This window comes from Phoca vitulina, unplaced genomic scaffold, assembly GCF_004348235.1.
Source record: "Phoca vitulina isolate PV1807 unplaced genomic scaffold, GSC_HSeal_1.0 scaffold21, whole genome shotgun sequence".
Classification (NCBI taxonomy): Eukaryota; Metazoa; Chordata; class Mammalia; order Carnivora; family Phocidae; genus Phoca; species Phoca vitulina.
In genome coordinates, this window is record NW_022589724.1 from 25,253,963 (window position 1) to 25,275,447 (window position 21,485).

General features: G+C 46.5%; 1 protein-coding gene across 9 annotated transcripts in view; it reads left to right on the top strand.

The window, feature by feature from the left end:
- The window catches only part of RALGPS1 (Ral GEF with PH domain and SH3 binding motif 1), a 275,705-nt gene that overhangs the window by 97,197 nt on the left and 157,023 nt on the right, over positions 1-21,485 (top strand). For all 9 annotated transcript variants that reach the window (XM_032418858.1, XM_032418855.1, XM_032418857.1 and 6 more), the window contains 3 exons: positions 359-442; positions 8,302-8,391; positions 11,151-11,243. In XM_032418858.1, coding sequence (XP_032274749.1) covers positions 359-442; positions 8,302-8,391; positions 11,151-11,243 — 267 coding nt within the window. The remainder of the gene's footprint in view (positions 1-358; positions 443-8,301; positions 8,392-11,150; positions 11,244-21,485) is intronic.

Sequence of the window (21,485 nt, forward strand, 5' to 3'; positions counted from 1 at the left end):
TTCTCAGTTTGCTTTCAGAAGGGAATTCTGGTCCCAAGGGAGCTGGCAGACAGGCAGTTTGCTGTTAAGGATATTTTGGAACAGAAGTCCTGAGAAATGTGGCTGGGGTTATGGAGAAAAGTATCCCACTTCCCATCCTCACCTCAGGGGTGAGGGGGCCCCGGGGCCGCACCTCCATCTTCAGATCCAGCCCTTCTCTCCAGAGGAGGAGAACCCTCACCCACCGTGGTGAAGAAAAGGATGGCCAGGGCTTTAGCCCTTTTCCCTGTCCATGTCCGCATTCCAATTAGATGCCCCTGGTGTGTTTTGCATCCCGATTAGGAAGAATCACTGTTGAAATTGACTCTGTGCTTCCTAGGAACTTGCCAGCTGTGGATGGAGTAAGAAGGAGAAACATAGTCTCGCCCCCAACGTTGTGGCCTTTACCCGGAGGTTTAACCAGGTAAGCGGTGTGCCTGAGCAGGTAGCAATCTTGTCCCCTGTCGGCTGGGCACCCTGCCAGGGTTCAATCCCAGGCACCTGGCCCAGGTCCAAACCTCTCTTCCTGAACCACCCCGCCCATCAGTCCTTTTGCCTGCACGGTCCTTTTTCACAGCAGGTGGAACTGAACACATATTTCCTGGGTTTAAATCACTTCATGGGCTTCCAATTTCACCCAAGCTAAGGCTGGAGCCCCTTAATTGCCCTGCAAGGTCCTGCACAGTGGGTCTGGTTTCTGTCCACCCCTCTCGCCCCATCTCTTGTCCCTTCCCCTATTCCACGGGCTTTAGCCATTCTGGTCAGCCTTCCTTCTGTTCCCTGATGCACCATATCTCTGTCCCGTCAGGCCCCCAGATGTGCTGTACTCTCAGCTCAGAATTCTTCCTCCCTGTTCAGATCCCAGTCTGATCAGCCTGAATGTCACTTCTGTGGGGAGCTTTCCGTGAATCCCCAGCCTGTGTGAGGTCTTCGCTGTCATATGTTCCCTCACTGCACCCTGTGCTTCTGTCTCCATGTGGCCCTTTGCTCATCTGTGCTCACTCTGTAGAACTCTTCTGCCTTCACCTTCCATGCCAGTCTGCGGGCTCTGTCTTGTTCCCACTGTACCTCCCGCCACCTTGCGTGGTGTCAGGTGTACAATAGATCCTCAGTAAATATATGTGGAATGAATGAATGAGATGCTCAGAGAACACTCGTTGAATTGAATTTCTTTGAGGGCCTGATGGCCAGGCCACTAGCCTCATACATACTACTGCACACTGACTTGCTCCAACCAGAACCTTTGCTCCAGGTATGAAGATTTGCACCCCCACTTAAGGGAAGGATGATGGGGGCTTGGGCCAGCTAAGGGCAGTGGGCTTCTGGCTTCTTAGCCGATCTGCCAGAATGTGATCTTTGCTGGTAAGCTACCCTGTAAGACCCCCTTGGGGTGGGCCAAACCCCCAAATGGTGCTATTGACAGCTTATCTTCTTTATTCTTGTTTTTCTGGTTTCAAATGAGGATAGTGGATTAGAGATTGTGTAGTGTGCGTGACTGGACCTCGGGGTGATGGGCCTGGGTTTCCTTTGGGCCGTCCCTGAAGCTGGGCCTCCCTGCTCAGAAGTGCCGGGCCCTATGCATCACCACTGCCCAGCCCTCCCCAGGCTTCCCCAGCCTCGGCTAGCACCCAAGGGTGAGGAGAGCCTCAGAGAGGAACCAGCTTTCCATCTGAGGATCAAGACTGGAGTTAGCATTATTGTTGTTATAATAGGAACTAAGAAGGGTCTAGATGCATCCGGAGTAGGGGCTGTATATACTTGTTTGTTTTGAAAAGAGAAGTTCTGAAGCCTTTTGTTTCTTTTTTCTTTCTTTTCAAAAATCTCCCTTTTCAACCAAGTTTAGGCTTTAAAAAATAAAACAGATGTGCACACGCTATCAGAGGGTTCATAGTTTCCTTCGCAAAACTATTTGACTGGGAGCCAACTCAGTCCCACCTCTGACCAGCCACAGAGCTCCCGGAGGAGGGCTGCTGGGCTCTCTGACGTAATCTGCCTTGCACGCGGAGGCCAGGTCAGCTTGGCAAAGGGTGGTGCAGCTTGTTCTGCGAATGATTGCATTGTGTCCAGATCAGACCAAGGGGGTGAAGTGAGCCAGAATTGAAGGTGCATTTTCCCAAACAGAACGCTTTGAGAAATGGTCTTACTGCCAGCCTGTCAGCTACTCAGAGTGAGCGGCTTCTGGACACAGCCCTCGTAGCTCTATTTTGAAAACTGGCCACCAGCCAGCTCTCGTCAGCCACTGGGGCTGCTTTCTCTGAGATGAACTGATTGGCATCCCGTCCTGGCAGACTTTTTTATGTGAGAACAAGGTTCCCCATCAGACTCTCGATAAGGAAAGCAGGTCAGTTACCTTTCTGAGCCTCAGTTTCCTTATCTGTAAGTGGGAATAATAATATGACTCACCTTGCAGAGTTGGTGTGGAGATTCAGTGAAATGGTATATGAAGAACTCTTAGCGCAGTGTCTGGCATGTAGTAAACATCCAACATTTGGGGGGAAAATAAGAGGGAACATGAAGATCAGCTGATTGGAAAGAGGTTGCTAGCAGATTTGAAGCTTCTTGTGGCCAAACCAGAAACCCAGTGGCCAGTGTCCTGGTCAGACTTGGTGGGCTTGCCTGCTCCTCTGTGGGATCTGAGTCCCTTGGGATTTGTTCATATTGCTCATAGAGGGATGGAAGGAGCCAGCCAAGTTCACTGAGTGTGTGTTATGGGCCAGGCTTGTATCTCAGCACCAAGGAGTTCACCATAGAACACAGAAGTGCTCAGCCTTTTTTGGATCATGTGTTCTTTTGAGAATTTAACTATATATACATATATATGAACCTGTCCCAATGGAAGAAGAGTAATTTCTTTGACAAAATGCTACTGGAACAATTGGAACATTTTTTATGTATGTAAAAAAATGGACCTAGACACAGACAATAGATCTTTCATAAAAATTAACTCAGAATGGATCATAAACCTAAATGTAGAAGACAAAACTATAAAACTTTTAGGAGAAAACGTGGAAGAAAATCTACACGGTCTTTGGTGATGAGTTATTAGATGTAACACCAAAAACACAATCCGTGAAAGAAAAAACTGATAAGTTGGACTTCATTAAAATTAGAAATTTCTACTCTGCAAAAGATGCTGGTAAGAAAATTAAAAGATGAAACATAGCCTGGGGAAATACTTGCAAAACACATATCTGATATAAGAATTGTATCCAAAATAGACTCTTAAAACTCAACAGTAAGAAAACCGCTCAATTAAAAAATGGGCAAAATATCTAGACACCTCACCAAGGAAGTACAAATAGCAATAAAGATGAAAAGATGCGCAACATCATTTGTCACTGGGGAAATGCAAAACACTATGCACCTGTTAGAATGGCTAAAATCAAACAAACAATGATGGTACCAGGTGCAACTATCTGGAGCAACATAAACTCTCATTCATTGCTAGTGGGAATGCAAAATGGTACAGTCCAGCAGTTACACTCCTAGATATTTATCCAGCTTCTTTGAAATCTTATGTCTACACATAAACACACACGTGCACACGCTCATGTTTATAGCAGCTTTATTCAGCATTGTCAAATACTGAAAGTAACTAAGATGTCCTTCAATAGGTGAATGGATAGACAAACTGGTAAATCCATACAGTGGAAGAGTATTCATCAATAAAAAAAAAAGAATAAGGCCTCAAACCATATAAAGACATGGATGAATCTTAAATGCTTATTACTAAATGAAAGAAACCAGTCTGAAAAAATGACATATGTATGATTACCTCCACCTTCCCCCATCCTTCCCCCACCCCTAGCTTTTTAAAAACATTCTGGGGAATGTAAAAACATTTTTGTAAAAGGTGAAACTATAGAGATGATAAACAGATCCATCAGTGGTTGCCAGAGGTTTGAGAAGGGGAGAGTGTTAAGTAGGTGAAGCACAGAGGATTTCTTAGGGTGGTGAAACTATTCTGTATGATGCTGTATGATACACAGTGTCATTGGATACATGACACTATGCATTTGTGAAAACCCATAGAACTTTACAGCACCAAGAGCAAACTTTAGTATATGCAAATTTAAAAAATGTATTGCAGAAATAAAGGAATCCTAGAGTGGAATGCAGAACATAACCAAAAAATCCAAACAAATTATAAATGTGTGAAACAACATCACTGAGGTAGGTGAGGGGAAAAGGTGTTGCAAAACACATATCTGATACAAGAATTGTATCCAAAATCTAGTTGATGTAGTTGCTTCCCTGGGGGATTGGGTAACAATTCTGAAGCCATTATACATGAATACTGGAATTGAACAATTAAGGAAAAGGATGGCAGATGATAGGACCCAGGTTTTTCACTGTTGGAGTGGAAAGTTACAGACAAGCAAGGGTAGAAGGCTAAGACATCGATATGAACTCATATTTATTTTGATACAGATACATACAGATGGTTACATATAGAAATATTTATAGATATGTATATGCACATGGGTTAGTACACACACACACACACACACACACACACACACGCATACATTACCTTGCTACCAGCCAAGACGACATAGAAACAGTGACAGCCCTGTAGTCATAAGCACACCTGGCACCCAGATCTTGGTTTCTAATACCATTCTCTAATCAAAGGAACCAAGGCTCCTTGGAGAAATGGCTGGTTTAATACTGGGGCAGTAGCATCTTGATGAGCCTGTAGTGGTCCCAGAAAATAAGGAAGTGCTTCAACCAACCAACCAACCAAAACAATGCTAGGGGTAGGTCAAAGGAACACAAGAGCCAACTGAAAGAGCTTTCAGTGGCCAAAGAGCAATTTAAGCAACAAAATAAATAACATTGTGTTGGGTTATAACCCAAAGTATAAAATAAATATCCACGAGTCCTTTCTGATATAAATAAATGATTGCAAAAATAAATGGGGAAGAATAGACAAACTTCCTATGTAATAATTCCAACAGCTCACTTCCTTCCATAGCGACTTCTTTTCAAAGTCTGAGGTGATACCATTATTTATGTAACCAGTTTCCTATTGATGGGCATTTTTTCCCCTATTCTTTTTCTTTATAAACAGTGCTTTGTTGAATCCTTGTAGATGGGTTCCTCCAAATTTCTGTGTTTTCATAAGATAAAAATTCTAGGGAGAATGTAAGTTTAACATCTTGAAAGGTATATTTAAGTTGCTCTTCCAAATGGTCCTATGAATTTGTACCCCCCCCCCCCCCCGCCGCAAGTAGTGTATAAGAGTACCAATTTCTCTACATTCTTGGTACAGTATATGGCCCACAAAGGGTTAATGTATTTTCTTTACTACACAAAGAACTTTTACTTATCAATAGGAAGGGGACAGATGTCCCATTAGAAAGATGGGTAAGGGCCTGGGGAGGTAATTCACAAGGCAGAGAGTACAAATGGCCCATAAATATTTGTAACAAAAAACTGAAAAAAAAGTACAAAAAAGATGTTAATTGAATAGTTATGAAAGAAATGCAAAATAGAAACAATGAGACATTATTTTGTCCATTAGGTTAGTTAAAAAAAGAATTGTAATAATTGGTACTTGCCAGTGCGTGAAGACATGGATCAATTCAAACTTGTTGATGGATAAACAAATAGACCTTTCGGAGGCCAATTTTTTAATATATACTTTTGAAAAAACAGTACACATACTTTTATTCATTCCACCTTACCGGAATTTATCCTAAGACCTTAATTAAAAATGAATAAATATATATGTATAAAGGTGCTCACCACGGCATTGTTTAGTACAACAAAATAATTAGAAATAAGCTATCCAAAGATAGGAGGTCACTCAATGATGGTACATCCCTAAGATGGAATATTTGGCAGCTGCTAAACGTTATGTTGTAGAGGAATATTTAGTCACTTATAAAAATTCTTGTGATAATATGATGAATATATACCAATTTAGTTGAAAAAGACAGATATATGTTCTGTGTATGGAAAAGAGAGTAGAAGGACAGAAACCACTATGTCTGTCATGGTGGGCTGTATACGAGAATGAGGGTACAAACGATTTCTGCCTTTTGTGCCTATCTCTGTGTCCCTTGTTTTCTGCATTAAGCTTCTCTTAAATTTTGTAGTTAGAAAAGAGAATTAAAAATGTTTGAAACTTTGCTGATTCTGCCTGTGTAATGTCTTTCTTATCTGCCCCTTCTCTCCATCTCCTTCAGCATGGCCCTAGCTCAGGCCTCCCGCCTGTCACTTGGACCATTGCATCAGCTTCCTGATGGGTGTCCCCGCCCCTACAGAAGGCTCTGTCACTTCACTGCTCGGAAACCTCTGGAAGTCTCCCCATGTAGAATAGCACCTAAGGACCTTCTTGTCACCTTGGTGTTCCAGACCCCCACCATCTGGCCTTCAGTGCCCTTCCCAGCTTTGATTCCCCCTCTGCCCTGATCCCACAGAGCACCCGCGACACCAGACCCGTCGGTTTGCTCAGCCCTCCCCAGTCGTGGTGTATACTGCCATACCCCAATCCTGTCTTTACCTGCTGGAAGTCTACCCATTTTTCAAGGTTTACCTCTTCCAGTGGGCCTTCCTCTGTCATTACCTCCCCCATGTTCCAGTCTGCTTCGGTTGAACTTCTTCCGTGTCCAGGATTGCCACGTGATTTCTAGAGGATCCTGCCTCCTCCTTTGGTCACCTCCGTATCAGGCAAGGGCTGATAGGGTCTGGACTCACAGTGCCCAGAGCCTGCACACAGAACAGGCTGCATGAAAGTCTGTTGAATTGAACTGACCCGGAGTAGCCTCTGCACACTGTGTGCTGGATGGAGATCATCATCAACTCTGCCATGCTCCATAATTATGCCTTAAATATGTGTGATTTTTTGGCACACAGGAATCTATTAAATTATACATATAAACTATCACACTTGTTTATATGGCATAAAAATGTGCATGTATTAAAATATAAGGTTTATGGGCATATCATTTGGTGTCCAGAAAATCTTTCTTCCATAACTGGCTAGTAAACGATTGAGTCTGAACTTAATTTTAGGCAATTCCTTGGAAAAAATGATTCTATGGAAACCCAGGCATGTCCTGGAGGCAACCACAGATAATTACGCGGAAAAAACTTTTTCTATAATATTCCTGCTTAACATAAAAAGCAAATTTTTGATTCTCGGTTACTCTTTCCTTGTTTTCTCGTTGAAAAGTGACTATTTCAGGAAAGGGAAAAAATTTGGTTGCAGCAGTAAAGGTGCTTTGTTAACTCTGGAATATCCCTATTTTTCTTTGTATTTTAGATGCCTTTACCTACCTTTCAACTCCACACATCCCTGTACTCTCCTCAGCCGTCTCTCTCTCTCTCTCTCTCTCTCTCTCGGCTGTGCTGTCATTCCATCCGTGGGCATCTGTGTGTCACACAGCACTGTTGTTACAGTAGCAAGACATAAACAAGAAAGTAACCACTTCCCAGACTTTCTTGGCACGGAGCCCCTTCTGTGTTGTACTGAGGTGTCATGTGGGTCAACTATACCCTGGTAGATAACTTGCCTGTTCCCAAAAGGATTCAGGGGCTCGGGGATGTTGATTTCTGTGAGAGGTCAAGCATGAATAATGTTTTGTTTTGTTTTTAAGCATGAATAATGTTCTGAACCCAAAGTACCAACATGTCCTTTCGGCATAAGTGGTCTCTAGGAAAACACGTCCCTTCAGCTGCGTTGCTTTATGGAACTTTGAAAGACACTTTCATATCATATAAATTATTGGGTGAACCTCTCCTAGAAAATTAAATTTGTTACAATTGTGCAAATATTGGTGAATCCTACTTACTTGAGGTCTGGCTGGGGGTATAGATCTCATGGTGGTACCGCCAGTGAACATATCTGTTGGGCCGTTTGTCCATCCATCCATCCAACCATCCACCCATCCATGGTTTTCCCACAACTGGGGGCCTTCTGAGCAGGAGTCTGTCTATTCATCTCAAAATTTCCTGCCACAGCTTCAGAGAGATTCATATGTTGTGGAGGCCCAGTAACTCCCCTGGATACGGATACTTGTCTCTCTTGGCACCGCTGTGTGTATTCCAGAGGAGGTGCTGAAGGAGGGACCCGTTTGCAGGGCTGGGTGTCATAAAGGAACCCTCAACCACCTGCAACCCCAGGGTGTGCTCTTCCAGCTTCCTGACCTCTGGGAAATCCCTGTCTATGGTGGGCGAGGGCGACACGGGTGGTCCAGTATTTAACCACTTCTCGTGTGTGTGTGTGTGTGTGTGTGTGTGTGTGTGTGTGTGTGTGTGTATTTGACTCTACAGGTCAGTTTTTGGGTTGTTCGAGAAATTCTAACAGCACAGACTTTAAAAATAAGGGCAGAAATCCTGAGCCATTTTGTGAAAATAGCCAAGGTAAGCTCTTTATTATTATTTTTTCCTCCCTCCCTCCCTCCCCCTTTCCTTTCCTCCCTCCCTCCCTCCCTTCCTTCCTTTTTGCAGAATGTGTTTCCTCAGTACTTTGAGAGCCACTTTGCTCTGGGCATGCTGGGCTGGGTTCAAACAGAAGGCTCTGACCTGACTTCTGTAGGCTGTAAGACCGGCCTAGGTGCCCACTCAGGCTCCCCGCCCCCGTGCACGCATGGTGGTGTGGCCATCTACCCGTTATTATGGCAGCCAACCATTCTCTTTAGCTGGCTGTTCAGACTCTCTATGAGGCCGTGGGGGCTCCCTCTAGGGTCCATTCATCCTCTTGCTTCAGATTCAGCCAGTACTGGGGCTTGATGGGCTGCAAGCTACCATCCCATCCTGCAGTTTTGTCCACAGTCAGCAGAGCTCACCCCACCTCCATCCTGAGCTTCAGGCCTAGGCCCAGTGACCCTGCTGGTCCCCACTCCCACCTCCTGCCCCCCCCCCCGCCCCAATAGGTTCTGTCCTTGCCAGTTGTTGAGCACCAGGCTTGCGTCTGTATTTCCCTTTCCCCTCCTCTTCCCTTATGGCAGCCAGCCCAGGTAGTGATGCCATGGGCTCTCCCGGACCACTCTCCTCACCCTGTCAGCTCCTCTCCTTACGCTGCTGTCACCACAGGGCTTGCCTGCATCTGGGCAGCGCACTGCTGTTCTGTCTGGTTCACTGTGTGCTGTGTGCACGTGTTGTGTTCCCACCCAGATCCTAGGCCCACTAAGCTTTACTGATGCCCTTATGAGCCGGCATCATAGCAGCCACTCTACTGAAATGATCATGTTTGGTGTTCACATTGTTATTCTCCCACTTCTAGAGGAGGAAGGGGAGGTGTAGAGAAGTGAGTGTCCCTGCCCAGGACCTTATAGCGAGTGAGCTGGAGCATGTCTCTTGGCCTTCAGGGGAGCTGCTCTGCTGCCCCTCATGGGAAGGTTAAGGGCATCCATCCATAAGTATGTCAGGGGCAACAGACACTTTCACGTCGTGTGCATTCTGAAGTGCTTGGGACCATGCTGGGGCTGGGCTTGACGATGCTTGTTACTGTCAGTGAGTTCATGCTGGGCCACGAGAGAAAGCGGGATGGAGTTCCAGCCCTCCGGTGCTTTCAGGAAACGAGTTTGCGGTGCTTGTCCAAAGAATACGAAACGATCCCTCCCTAATCTCTGCCATCTTCCAACAGTGGCTCATCATATTGGCACGGTGCCCCAAGTGTGTTCTTGTGCGGGCCCCTCCTTCCTCTGGGCCTTGGTTTCCCGTCTACAAAATGAGAGGGGTGGATTAGGGGATCACCCAGAGGACTTTCAGCTCTAAAAGAAATTGTGTGACAGGCATAGCAATTCAGATACGTAGGATGAAATTCAGTCCTCTCCGAGAATCTATTATTACACACAGGAAACAATTAGAGATTGTTACAAGATGTATGAAAGGAAGTATTAACTTGTGTGGTAAAGGAGAAATCTCTGAGTAGGAACAGAGCCGCGAGGACTAGGCATAAGGGCTTTTTATTCATTCATTCATTTCACTAGGCCCTACTGTGTGTTGTATGAGGCCCTAGGGATATGATGGCAGATACAGCTTCACCCCTGCTCTCAGGGAACACATGGTCCAGGGCGAGAGAGAAGCAGGTAAAAGCGACTAGAGTCCAGTGTGCTAAGGAGATGCACACACTGCTGTGGGAACACATAGACAGGGTCCCCAAGCTCCCTAGATTTGGGAACAGGGTCAGGAAAGACATACTAGAGGAAAGGGCATCTGAGCTTGGTATACCCAAGACAAGTGAGGGGGCAGGCAGGGGAGAAGTCTTCCCGATAAGGGATGAGCAGCCCACAAGGCACAGAGCACTCACCCTGGTGCCAGGCACTGGTCTGGCACTTTGCACGCACCTTCCCATGTAGCATATGTGCCGTGGTTACCTTCCTTGTAGGTATGAGCATGCAGGCTCAGGCAGCTCGCTACAGGACACACGGGTATTGGGAGCTGGGACTGGAACCATGGAGCCCGCTCGCTAGCCCAAACCTCACTGGCTCCCAAGAATGAGAAGTGGACCCCAGTCCCGTTAGCAGGTTTCCCTCAGCACCAAACCTAGAACAGAGCAGTTACATCTTTTTGTACTTACTCTAGGCTGTGTCCCCTACTCTTGTCTTCCATGGTAGGGAACTTGTGTGAGACTGAATTGAATCCAAATGTTCTCACCAGTGTGGGGTTTGGTTCAAAGGAGCATATGGTCAACTGACCGAGAAGCTAGAGCTCTCTCTTCCTGGCAGAGGAGATCACGCAGATTGGTGACATCTTCCCTCAGCCCCTCTTGTTCCGGGTGTAAGGTAGTCGCAGAAGACCCACGTGGATATTGTGGGCACAGCCAAGGCTTCAGTTTACAAAAGCCCGCTGGGACAGTTCCAGTTCGTTTAAAAAAAGAACATAAAGGACATTATCAAACCTTATCCCGAGCCACGTTTCTATCCAGCAACCAGACTAGTCAGCTTATAAAATTTTGCAAGTGTTTTAGATGCAGACTCACCTTTTGACAATTTGAAAGAAAAAGAGCATATGGTTTCTATGAACTCCATAGAACTATATTTTCTACATGAGATATTTTTAAGTCTAATTGAATTTCGTAAATATGACAACATTTGGTAACACTTGAGCATGTTTTTGTTCTGTTGTTTATAGCAGCAAAATAATCTATTCCATATCTTTTTTTTTTTTTTTTTCAGAAACTTCTAGAACTCAACAACCTTCATTCTCTCATGTCTGTGGTATCAGCATTACAAAGTGCACCCATCTTCAGGCTGACAAAAACCTGGGCTGTAAGTTAATTCCTTTGATTTTGGCTCTCATTTCACTGGTGAAGTTCTCCATTCCTCGAGCCCCCGAAGTCTTTCTCTGACTATCTGCCCTTTGCCAGTCACAGAGGATTACTGTGGGTTCCCTGGGATCCTGTCTTTTTCAGGGACCTGAGCCTCATTTTGGGACGAGGAAGTTGTGAGGATGCCAACATGGCTGGGGCCAGAGCCCCCTCGAGTGGACCTTCCTGGACCCATAATGTCACGTGTGGTGGCTGGGTCAGTGACATGACTTCTGCCCTCCACTTGGCTGGAATTCTTCTCTGACAGGCTCCGAACTGCCCTTGGGAAGGTCTCTGGGCTGATGGTTCGCAGCTGCCCTGGGTTGCTGGCCCTATAGCTATGAGTCTCTCTGGAGAAACCTGTGGCCCTCATGTAGAGAGAAGTGGGGTTTTGTTTTGTTTTTATTCCTGAAGGCCATGGATAATTTCAGCTCAGAGGTGGAGTCTGATAGTTATATAATTGAGTCTGTAGGAAAGTTTTTCTGCTGTAAAAATACTTTAAAAATATCTCAGACCTCTTTATCCTCCTTAGCTTGGCACAGTGCCTGACATGGGGGAAGTAATTGCTATTTCCATAGCTCATTAGCATTCACCTCCTGGCCCGCCTGGTCCAGGGTCTCCCACAGCCACACAGCTCAAGCCTTTCAAGACCTGTTTATGTCCCATGGAACTGAAGGAAACTATATGGAATTGTCAGCTGTGCTTCTGCAACTCATTTCCAAACTTCTTTCTGCCAGTCTGCGGGGCTGGGCTCAGTTTCATACTTGGCTAATTCAGGGACGTTTAAAACACTTAGGGATTATGTTGTAGGTGATCAGAAATGAGCCTTGTTTTTTTAAATTGCTATTTTCCGTAGATCTAGCCCTAGCAAAGTGGAGCGACATGTCTTAGCCTAGAGTCAGAAACTGGGTTTGTGTTCAGCTGCTGTTCAGAGCATGACTTCTGTGGGACTTGTTTCCCTCTATCTACTCAGAGGTTGGCCCAGATGAGTGGTTTTGTGTCAGTGCTTCGTGGAGCCCCAAGGGTTCCATGGAGCCGCCTTGATGGCCACCAGGGGATGGGGAAGAGGAGGAGGGTGCCAAGTAGACACCTGGCACTGTTTCCACCAGAGCAGCTCTGTTTACATCGGTTTGATGTACTGGGCTCCGGGGGGGATTTCAGGTCAGCAGTGGCTTGGGAGGTTGAAAGCAAGTTTGGAAGCCACTGGTCTCTCCTGTTGTTGCCAGGCCTGTGAGTCCCTGAGTCCATCTTTTTTCAAAAGTTGCCTAGAGAGTCTTTTTCAAATGAATTTTCCATTATTTAGATGCTGTTATTTTTTCCTGGGCTACTGGGAGCTATGTGCAGACTCCGAGAGATGAATTATGAATCTCGGCGTGCACAAACCTCACTGTCAGCAATGTGGTGACTCTCCATGACCTGCAGAAGCTGTATGGTTGGTGAGGGCAGAAAGGGGGTCTTGCAAGCCACCTCTCACTCACCTGTCCTGTTGGCCCTAGGACAGTGGTTGGCACAGAGCATTTGGGAAATGGAGGGGGCCCGATTCATCCTTTTTCACCTTCATCCAGATCACCCCAGCCCAGTGGAATCGGCAGCTGCATCTCTTCCTGACACTCTCTCCACACCTGTTGTTACAAGCACACAGCACATCTGCCGTGTGGTTTTGTCGACAGGTCTGCCTCTCCCTTCGGCTGCCTTCTTTCATGATGAGGTCTGATTTTTCTTTGTATCCCTGGTGCCCAGCTGAGTATATGCTTGTTGTTTGCGTTGTATATGTCTACTGTGCTGAATCTTTTCCTTCATTTGCTATCGTTTCTGGCAATGAGGTTAGCCATAGAAGTATTGCCAAAAAAGAGCTGTTCCCCTCTCCCCACTTTTCCCTTGACCTGGTACTGGGGAGACCTCATGGGCCCACAGAGCTGGGAGGGGCAGGAGCGTAGGAGGCACTGCTGTAGCGGCCCAGAGGGTCAGTGCTTCTATAGTCTTCATTTGAAAAAATTATTTATTTTAGAGAGAGAGGAGGAGGTGGGGAGGGCAGAGGGAGAGGGAGAGAGAAGCCCCAGCCGACTCTGCGCTGAATGCAGAGCCTCACGTGGGGCTCTGTCCCGTGACCCTGAGATCGACATGAGCTGAAACCAAGAGTCGGACACTTTAACTGACTGTGCCACCCAGGCGCCCCTAGAGTCTTCATTTTTTAGAGAAAGAAACTGAGGCTCCAAGAGGTGTGGTGGCCTGACGAAGATCCCAGGGCTGGCGAGTGCCGGAGCTGGTGTGATGCAGCCTTGTTCTGGCGTGCACAGTCCGTGTTCTTGGCCAGGGTACTGGATGGCTTGTCGGTGATGCAGCCCGGTGTTGGAGTCAGGCTGGGCAGAGGGCGAGGAGAAAGAGGCACACACATTGGGAAGTGAGGCTGGCACTCGGGCCCTCAGGGATAGGGTGTGACTAGATCCCCGAGTGCTCTCCCTGGGGTGGCACTGAAACCCTGGATATCTGGGAAACCTGGACAGAAGGGAGTTATGGGTGTGTCAGAGACCTGCCACTTGGTTGCACCATGGATGACCTGCAGCGAGGGCCAGTTGGTCGTTAGCTGTAGGGCAGGGCAGCCCGTTGACCTGTCCGTGGCTGCCTGCAGGGTGCCAGCAACTGAGTGACTTGGGATGGGTTGGAGACTGACACTGAGCAGGTGTCAGTCTCCTGACAGGACATCTAGCCCTAGCAAAGTGGAGCATGGATGTCTCAGCCTACAGGCTCCCACACAGTAGGCCCTAGTAAATGCTGGCTCACGTGCAAACAGGGAGGGAGTCACCTTCTGCTGGCCTGGAAAAACACAGGTGGGGCCTGATTCATCCCAGCACTGGGGCCTCTTAGGAGTACTGGCTGCCTCAAGGCCATGCGACGTGAGCAAGACAGAATCGGTCAATTCTGGTTTCCTGAGTACGCGCTACCGTGCGGCTCTTACTCATTCTACAAATCAAATATTTACCAAATGCTTCCTCCATGCCAGACCTTGAGGCTACGGTCAAGGGCCCCGTCTTTATGGGCTTTTGTGTTGTTCAGGGGAGACAGACACATTATTGAGGGAGGGTAAACACGTGTCCTGTCTTGCTGGTATAAGAAGTGATGGATAAACGTTTGTTGAGTGTGTGAAGCAGTGAGCGAAGAACTGTCCTATGGGAATGGGAGTGACACAGGAGACCAAGACAGGAGGGTGTGAGAGAGGAGGACTGGGGTCTGCTGGAGCGTGGGGCATCCCGGAAGGCCTTTCTGAGAAGGAAGACTGCACTAGGTTGAGGCCCGAGTGACGTGGGGAGCCGGCTGTGCCAGGATGAGGGTACAGGCAATGCAGAGACCCACAGTGGGAAGAAACTTGGTGCCATCGAGAAACTCAGAGCCAGTGTGGCAGGGGCACTGGGGGCCAGGAGGAAATTGATGCAAGATGCCGTGGATGGGCAGCGGGCCCATTGTGAAGGGCTTACAGCCCAGGACAGGAGTTAGGTTCTGTTTCAAGTGCACGGAGCCGGACATGATCTGGCTTACAGCTGCTTTTCATTTTTTGTTTTTTAAATTACTGTTGCTACTGTGTGGAAAACAAACTGGGCAGGGAGTGCAGGGGGCCAAGATGGGAAATGGGGCCTGGTCAGGAGGTCAGACAGCATCCGGTGAGGTGGTGTTGGTTGGGATGGGGAGGTGGCAGTACACAGGAGAGGAAGAGACTGATAGGGGAGGCATTCTGAAGGCGGACCTGGCCGATTTGTGTGGTGGGATGTCGGAGAGGAGGAAAAGAAAGGAACGAAGAGGATTTCTAGGTTTGGGGCCTGAGCAACTAGGATGATGGTGAAGCCTTTTCTCTGGTCACGGTGGTCCCAGGAGGAGGCTGACTTACTCATGAGTGACCTGGGGGTATGGAATTCCTGGAGTTTGGGTGAGTCACTCTTTACAGTAATTATAGTCATGTGCTACACACACACACACACACACACACACACACACGCACACGCGCTCTGCTGGCTGTCTGCATGTTCCTATCATGATTTGCTCTTTCCTACTGAATTGATCCAGGCAGTTTGACTCATCTGCAGCAGCAAGGGGAAATCCTAGCCAGTGGGCCAGGTGGCCTGGTCTGCAGGGTGGGGACCTGGAAACGGAACCTCTCCAGACACCTGGGGACACAGGGTCATCAAGCTCCGCAGTTTGGAGAACAGCCACTTTGCAAAGGTCCTGAGAAGGCAGATGTGTGGCATTCACATATTTCGGACTTTCGAGTCTTTTATTCAGGCAGTGCCTCTGCTCCCCGTGTCTGATGTAGTGCCCCAGGGGCCCTCCTCTGATGTTGTAGAGAGGGTGGTGGTAGGCATGGGCTGTCTCTTTCAGGTTTTCCTGAGCCTTGGCTCAGTTGGGAGGCAAGATGGGTGAGGGGGTGAGGAGTTGGAGGGCAGAGGAAACCAACGTTTGCGTCTCCAATTACTCATTCCCCTGTCCTTCCTCATAGCCGTGCCTGCACTGCTTCTCAGAAGGTCCCAGTCATGAACTCTGCTGACATTGTCACCCTCACCTTCCTTTCATTGCCACAACATTAGATACTTCATCACACCCGTCTTGAAAAATCTTCTTCCCTTGGCTTAGTCCTCTTCTGGCTGTTCTGACAACTGGCTCCTCCCTGACCGCTTTTGTTCCTCTCACCCACTGGATATAAGTGTTCTGTGAGGCTCTGACCCCAATTCTCGCCCTCCCATCTGCTTCCTATCCCTTGGGGACCCGACGGCACGGAGAGCTTCACCATCACTTCAGAGCCCAGTGGAGGCAGTCTCTGCAGCTCACGCTCAGCCTCCTTCTGCAGCCCTAGACCCTTGTTCCCACGCCTGCTCCGCACAGCCCTCTGCTTGCATGTTCCTTTGACAGCTCACACTTGGCACGTCTGAAATCAAGCTTTGGTTTCCAGGAAGTGATCGTGAGTGCCAGAAGACTCTCTTAGCAGATTGTGTTTTGGACTTTGAGGCAATATGGTAGACAGAGCTGACGGGGAATAAGCCCCTCCCTCCTGATTGCCTGCTCCAAACACACAAACACAAATAAATGCTGGATAAAATACAACCAAATTAAAAACCAAGATGCAAAGCTGAACCAGAAGCCAAGAAAGGGAAGTCACCATGTGCTGGAAATAAAGCATGCTCTCAGAGTCAGCACCGTGAGCACAGTTGAGAAGAAGCCACTGTGTATTGGCTTTGTGGCTGCTCTAGGGTTTTCCTGAGTGCATGGGAGGAAGGTCCAGGTCGCAGGCCCCGTGCACATGGGGGGCTGGAACTCAGCTACCCATAGGAACCCAAGAACCTTCAAGTGTCGCCCATCAGAACATCTCTGTCCAGCCTGGGGGAGCCCCATGAAAGCATGAGTAAAAGAAGTCACCTTTGGGGAACTGTCACCCCAGCCTGTACTTCAGGCAGCTATGGGGTCTGAGTACGCAAGACCTGAATCGGTGTGGCGACCCCAGGCCAAGCACTGAGGGGCAGTGCCCCATGGAGATTAAGAACATAGGCTCTTGAATCAGATACCTGGGCTTAGCCTCGGACCTGCCTCTATGGTAAGGATTAAATGAGTAAATATATGAAAAAATGTTGAGCACTGTGTCTGGCACGTCGGGAAGTGTGTTGGGTGAGTATTAGCTGCAGCTGGTATTGTTGTTAGCGTTATTTTTGACTGTTCTCGAGTGAGCCAGGCCTGGTTATCTCTGACCTGAGGTCATCACCATCTTTGGGCTGCTCTCCTTGCTCCTGGTCTCCCGGGCCCTTCCTCACACCATTGCTGAAGTGATCGCCCTGAAGAGCTCCAGTGTCTTCACTTGGTTTTTCATACTCCTTGCTTGGTTGGGGGCTCTTCGCCCACCACTCTTCCAAAGTGGGAAGTTCTGATACAATCCTTTTGATGCTGTTCTTTTTAACCTGCCATTTGAACATTCACTCACCATCCCAGTTTTATAATAATGCATATAATGTCAGCCAATTTTTAACCATCATTTGGATTTCTAACCCCGGACTCCAGCAATCCCTGAGAGTCAGGGGAGATGCAGAGCTGGGATAAGAGGATTGGTATGTCTTGATGGGTGTTTTTGGGGGAAACTTAGATTTGAGAGTGTGGTGCTTAGTGAATGCTCACAGGTAGTGAACATACTGCAGAGCATAGGGGACACAGTAGAGACATTTTGGCAATGGCAGCAAATACCGAAAGGTTTCATACCTACTTCACACCTACTTCCTGACCTCAAAAAACAAACCATAACCTTTCCGCTGTGCCAGTGGAGCGTCTGCCGCCACCAGGGACATAGCCCCTCAGTGGCCCAAGCCGTGTGCGCGGGAGATGCAAGGGCTAGCCAGAGGGATTCCCTGTCCACACATGGCCACAATCGACTCATTCTTTACCCCTTTGATTAGTATTTGCTGTTCATGCTTAGCTGTTGTGATTGGTGCCCTGTTTGCAAGTCGAGTGGATGTATCAGAAGAGTAGAACGAGTAGCCAAAATGGTCATCATATGTCTGTGGTTTCCAAATGGCAACGCTAAAAACATACTTTGCCAAGTGGCAAGTTTCCATCTCCCTACAACCTTTCCAGTCTTTTTAAAATTATTATTAATTTTTTTATTTGAGTGTAGTGGACACACAATGTCGCGTTAGTTTCGGGTGTACAACACGGTGACTCACGAGTTTATACATTCTGCTGTGCTCACAGGTGTAGCCGCCATCCGTCACCACACACGCTGTCACAGTATCACTGACTATATTCCTCCCGCTGGGCCTTTTACTCCCGTGACTTACTCATTCCCCAACTGGACTCTTGTATCTCCCGCCCGCTTCACCCATTTTGCCCATCCCCCCAAACCCCTTTGCCTCTGGCAACCATTAATTTGTTCTCTGGATTTACAGGATTCTGCTTTTTGTTTCTTAAATGTTTCTTCATTTGGTTTCTGAGTCAAATCATATGGCACTTGTCTGTCTCAGTCTGACTTATTTCACTTGGCATAACACCCTGTAGGTCCACCCATGATGTCGCCGATGGCACAACCCCATCCTTTTTTATGGCTGTATAATAGTCCATTGTATACAAATACCTCATTGTCCTTATCCATTTGTCTGTTGATGGGCTTTTAGGTTGCTTTCGTATCTTGGCTATTGTGAATAATGCCGCACAGTAGACATAGGAGTGCACTACCTTTCCAGTCTTGTCCAAAGCAACATTTCTGCCAAACTGCTGCTCCCTTGAGCATCCCTGTGTGTTCCTACCTCCAGGCCACTATTCGTGCTTTTTCTTTTTTGGCCTTGAGGGCCTCTCCAGCCCTGTCTTTACTGGTTGAAATCCTTAGAGACTTGTTTCTCTAACTACCTCTTCCTGAAGGTCCTTCTCCCCATAATGGAGTCTGTTCTCTGCAGAGCCCTCTCATATTGTTTCTTACCCTTCCTGTCTTAGCTAGCCTTTTTCATTTTTCAACCAGGTTGGACAAATGGGGACACACATTTGATGCCTGACTGCTCACCTGCTCAGACCAACTCTGGAGACAGGATGGGCCCTTGGCAAGCTTCCATTTGGGGACACGTCTCAACCTTCTGGCTCTACTTTGGTAGCTTTGTGAGAATGTCTCCCTGGGTTACTATGAGCAGAATTTTTAAAATTTAGCAAAATTATTGGAAACACATGGTAAAAATTGTCCTATAAGATTATACATTATGTATGTATGCATGCAAATGTATGTATATATGTGTGTGTGCATGTAAACTGTTAAAGGATAATGTTTTTAAAAGGTGAACTCATGACTCATATAGATATAAAATGAAAACTTATCAAAGATTTTATTTAAGCCCTTAATTAGTGAGAGAACCAGTAAAATATTACAACCAGTAAGATATTATCAGAAGATAATCCAGAGTACTATACTTTCATAGTTACATAAGGAATGCCAAAATAATTTTTTTTTTTTTTTTTTTTTTTTAAAGATTTTATTTATTTATTTGACAGAGAGAGAGACAGCGAGAGAGGGAACACAAGCAGGGGGAGTGGGAAAGGGAGAAGCAGGCTTCCCGCCGAGCCGGGAGCCCGATGTGGGACTCGATCCCGGGACTCCAGGATCATGACCTGAGCCGAAGGCAGTCGCTTAACCAACTGAGCCACCCAGGCGCCCCAAAATAATTTTTTTAAAGATTTTATTTATTTATTTGAGGGAGAGAGAGAGCGCACAAGCAGGGGGAGTGGCAGGCAGAGGGAGAGGGAGAAGCAGACTCCCTGCCGAGCAGGGAGCCCAGTACGGGACTCGATCCCAGGACCCTGAGATCATGACCTGAGCCGAAGGCAGATGCTTAACCGACTGAGCCACCCAGGCACTCCGGAATGCCAAAATAATTTTTTAAATGGCTACGAAACTCGTATTCCCAGGGTGATAATCAGTGGCATTTCTTGAAACATAATTTGCCTTTCTGTGGACATGACTACATTTTCCACAAGTTAACTTCTATCTCTACAGAGTTTCAGAAGGCCCTAGTCAAAGACAAATAGGGACAGACAGCTATCCCAGACACCTAGGAAGTTTCCAAGTCACAAGGTTCCCTTATCTTACTTACGACAGGCTCCATTGCAAGTAGTTTACGTTAGATACACGACTTTGTAGCTTATTTATTTTTCAGAAACTGATAGTTTGTATCAAAAGAGGTAAAAATGACTTCTTCTAAGTGCCCTTTACTCCTCACTCATTCCACACTCAGTCTGCTCAATCCATTGGTCCATAGATTGTCCACAGCACTAAAAATTCTTTCCATACCAGCAGTAGACACTGGAATTGAAATAGAATTTTGAGCCAGTTTTAACATATTTGGAGCAACAGGCTCTTTGTTGAAAAGCATTTCCACGTATCAAGAAATGTTATTCTGTTGGAAAGCATTTCCACGTATCAAGAAAAGTTATTCTCTCAAGGCGAGGGAACAAGATACCAATGTCCTCATAAAGAGGATCTGGAGGGACTTTTTCTTTTTCCCTCCATGGAGACAGCTTCCAGATTTGAGCTATTTACCAGATGAGGGAAGTTTTCATTATTAGTCCAATACAAGTGCCACATGTAGGTTCTCAGAGTGTGTGTGATAAGGGAAATTTCCAAAAGCAACCTATTTGACCAAGATTTGTGATCTTCCTGGCTTTTGACCCCGTGGTTTATGAGTCCCATTTATCCCATGCAGCTGACACTTGGTATCATGAAAATTATGTAATATCAGTATCCTGTGGCTTGATTTTTACTTTGTAATTTTAGTGTATTTTGCATCAGTGGTCACAGACCCTTTCTCAATCCTAATGTTCTATATTTTTGCTTTTTGCCCTGTTTGTAGAGAGGGTTTACCTGGTTTGTTGATATAAAAAGTAGTTCTCGGGTCTAGTTATCGTTTCTATAGGTTTGACATTTAGTTTTGTTTTGGAACATATCAATTTCTAATTTTATCTACTAATCGATTTCCCTTACTTACCCCCCACCCATTTTTCTAGCTTCTTGAGTTGAATGTTTAGTTCATTTATAATCTTATTTGTTTAATTTGAAAAGAGTTTAAAACCATGCATTTTCCTCTCAGTACAGTTTTGGCCTCATCCCATAGCTTAACATATGGTTTCTCATTGTGGTTTGTAAATCGTCCATAATCCTGGCTTTTATTTTTTTTCTTTTATGCAAGAGTTATGGGAGTTTTCAAAATTTTCCAAGGATTTGGATTTTTAAGTTATCATTGTTAGTTTTTCCACTCTTTTATTCAACAAATACTTAGGCAATGTACTCTCTGTGTCAGGAACCATACCAGATTGAGGAAATAGTGGCGGGAACACAACCAGCATGGTTGCTGCCTTCATGGAATTCCCTGTGTTTGCTGAGGGAGACACATGTAATTGCACAATTAACCCCAGTCATTATAAATATTGTGGAGAAAATCTCAGGGAGTCTCACGGCTTCAGCTTTGCCAGAAGTGAAGTTTCCTGTTGTATTAAGTGAACTCTTCCTTGATCTTATCTTGTTCTCTTTTTTTTTAAGATTTTATTAATTTGAGAAAGAGAGTGAGAGAGAGAGAGCGCACAAGCAAGGGGAGCAGCAGAGGGAGAGGGAGAAGCAGGCTCTCTGCTGAGCAGGGAGCCCACTGCAGGGCTCGATCCAAAGACCCTGGGATCGTGACCTGTGCCAAAAGCAGACACCCGACCG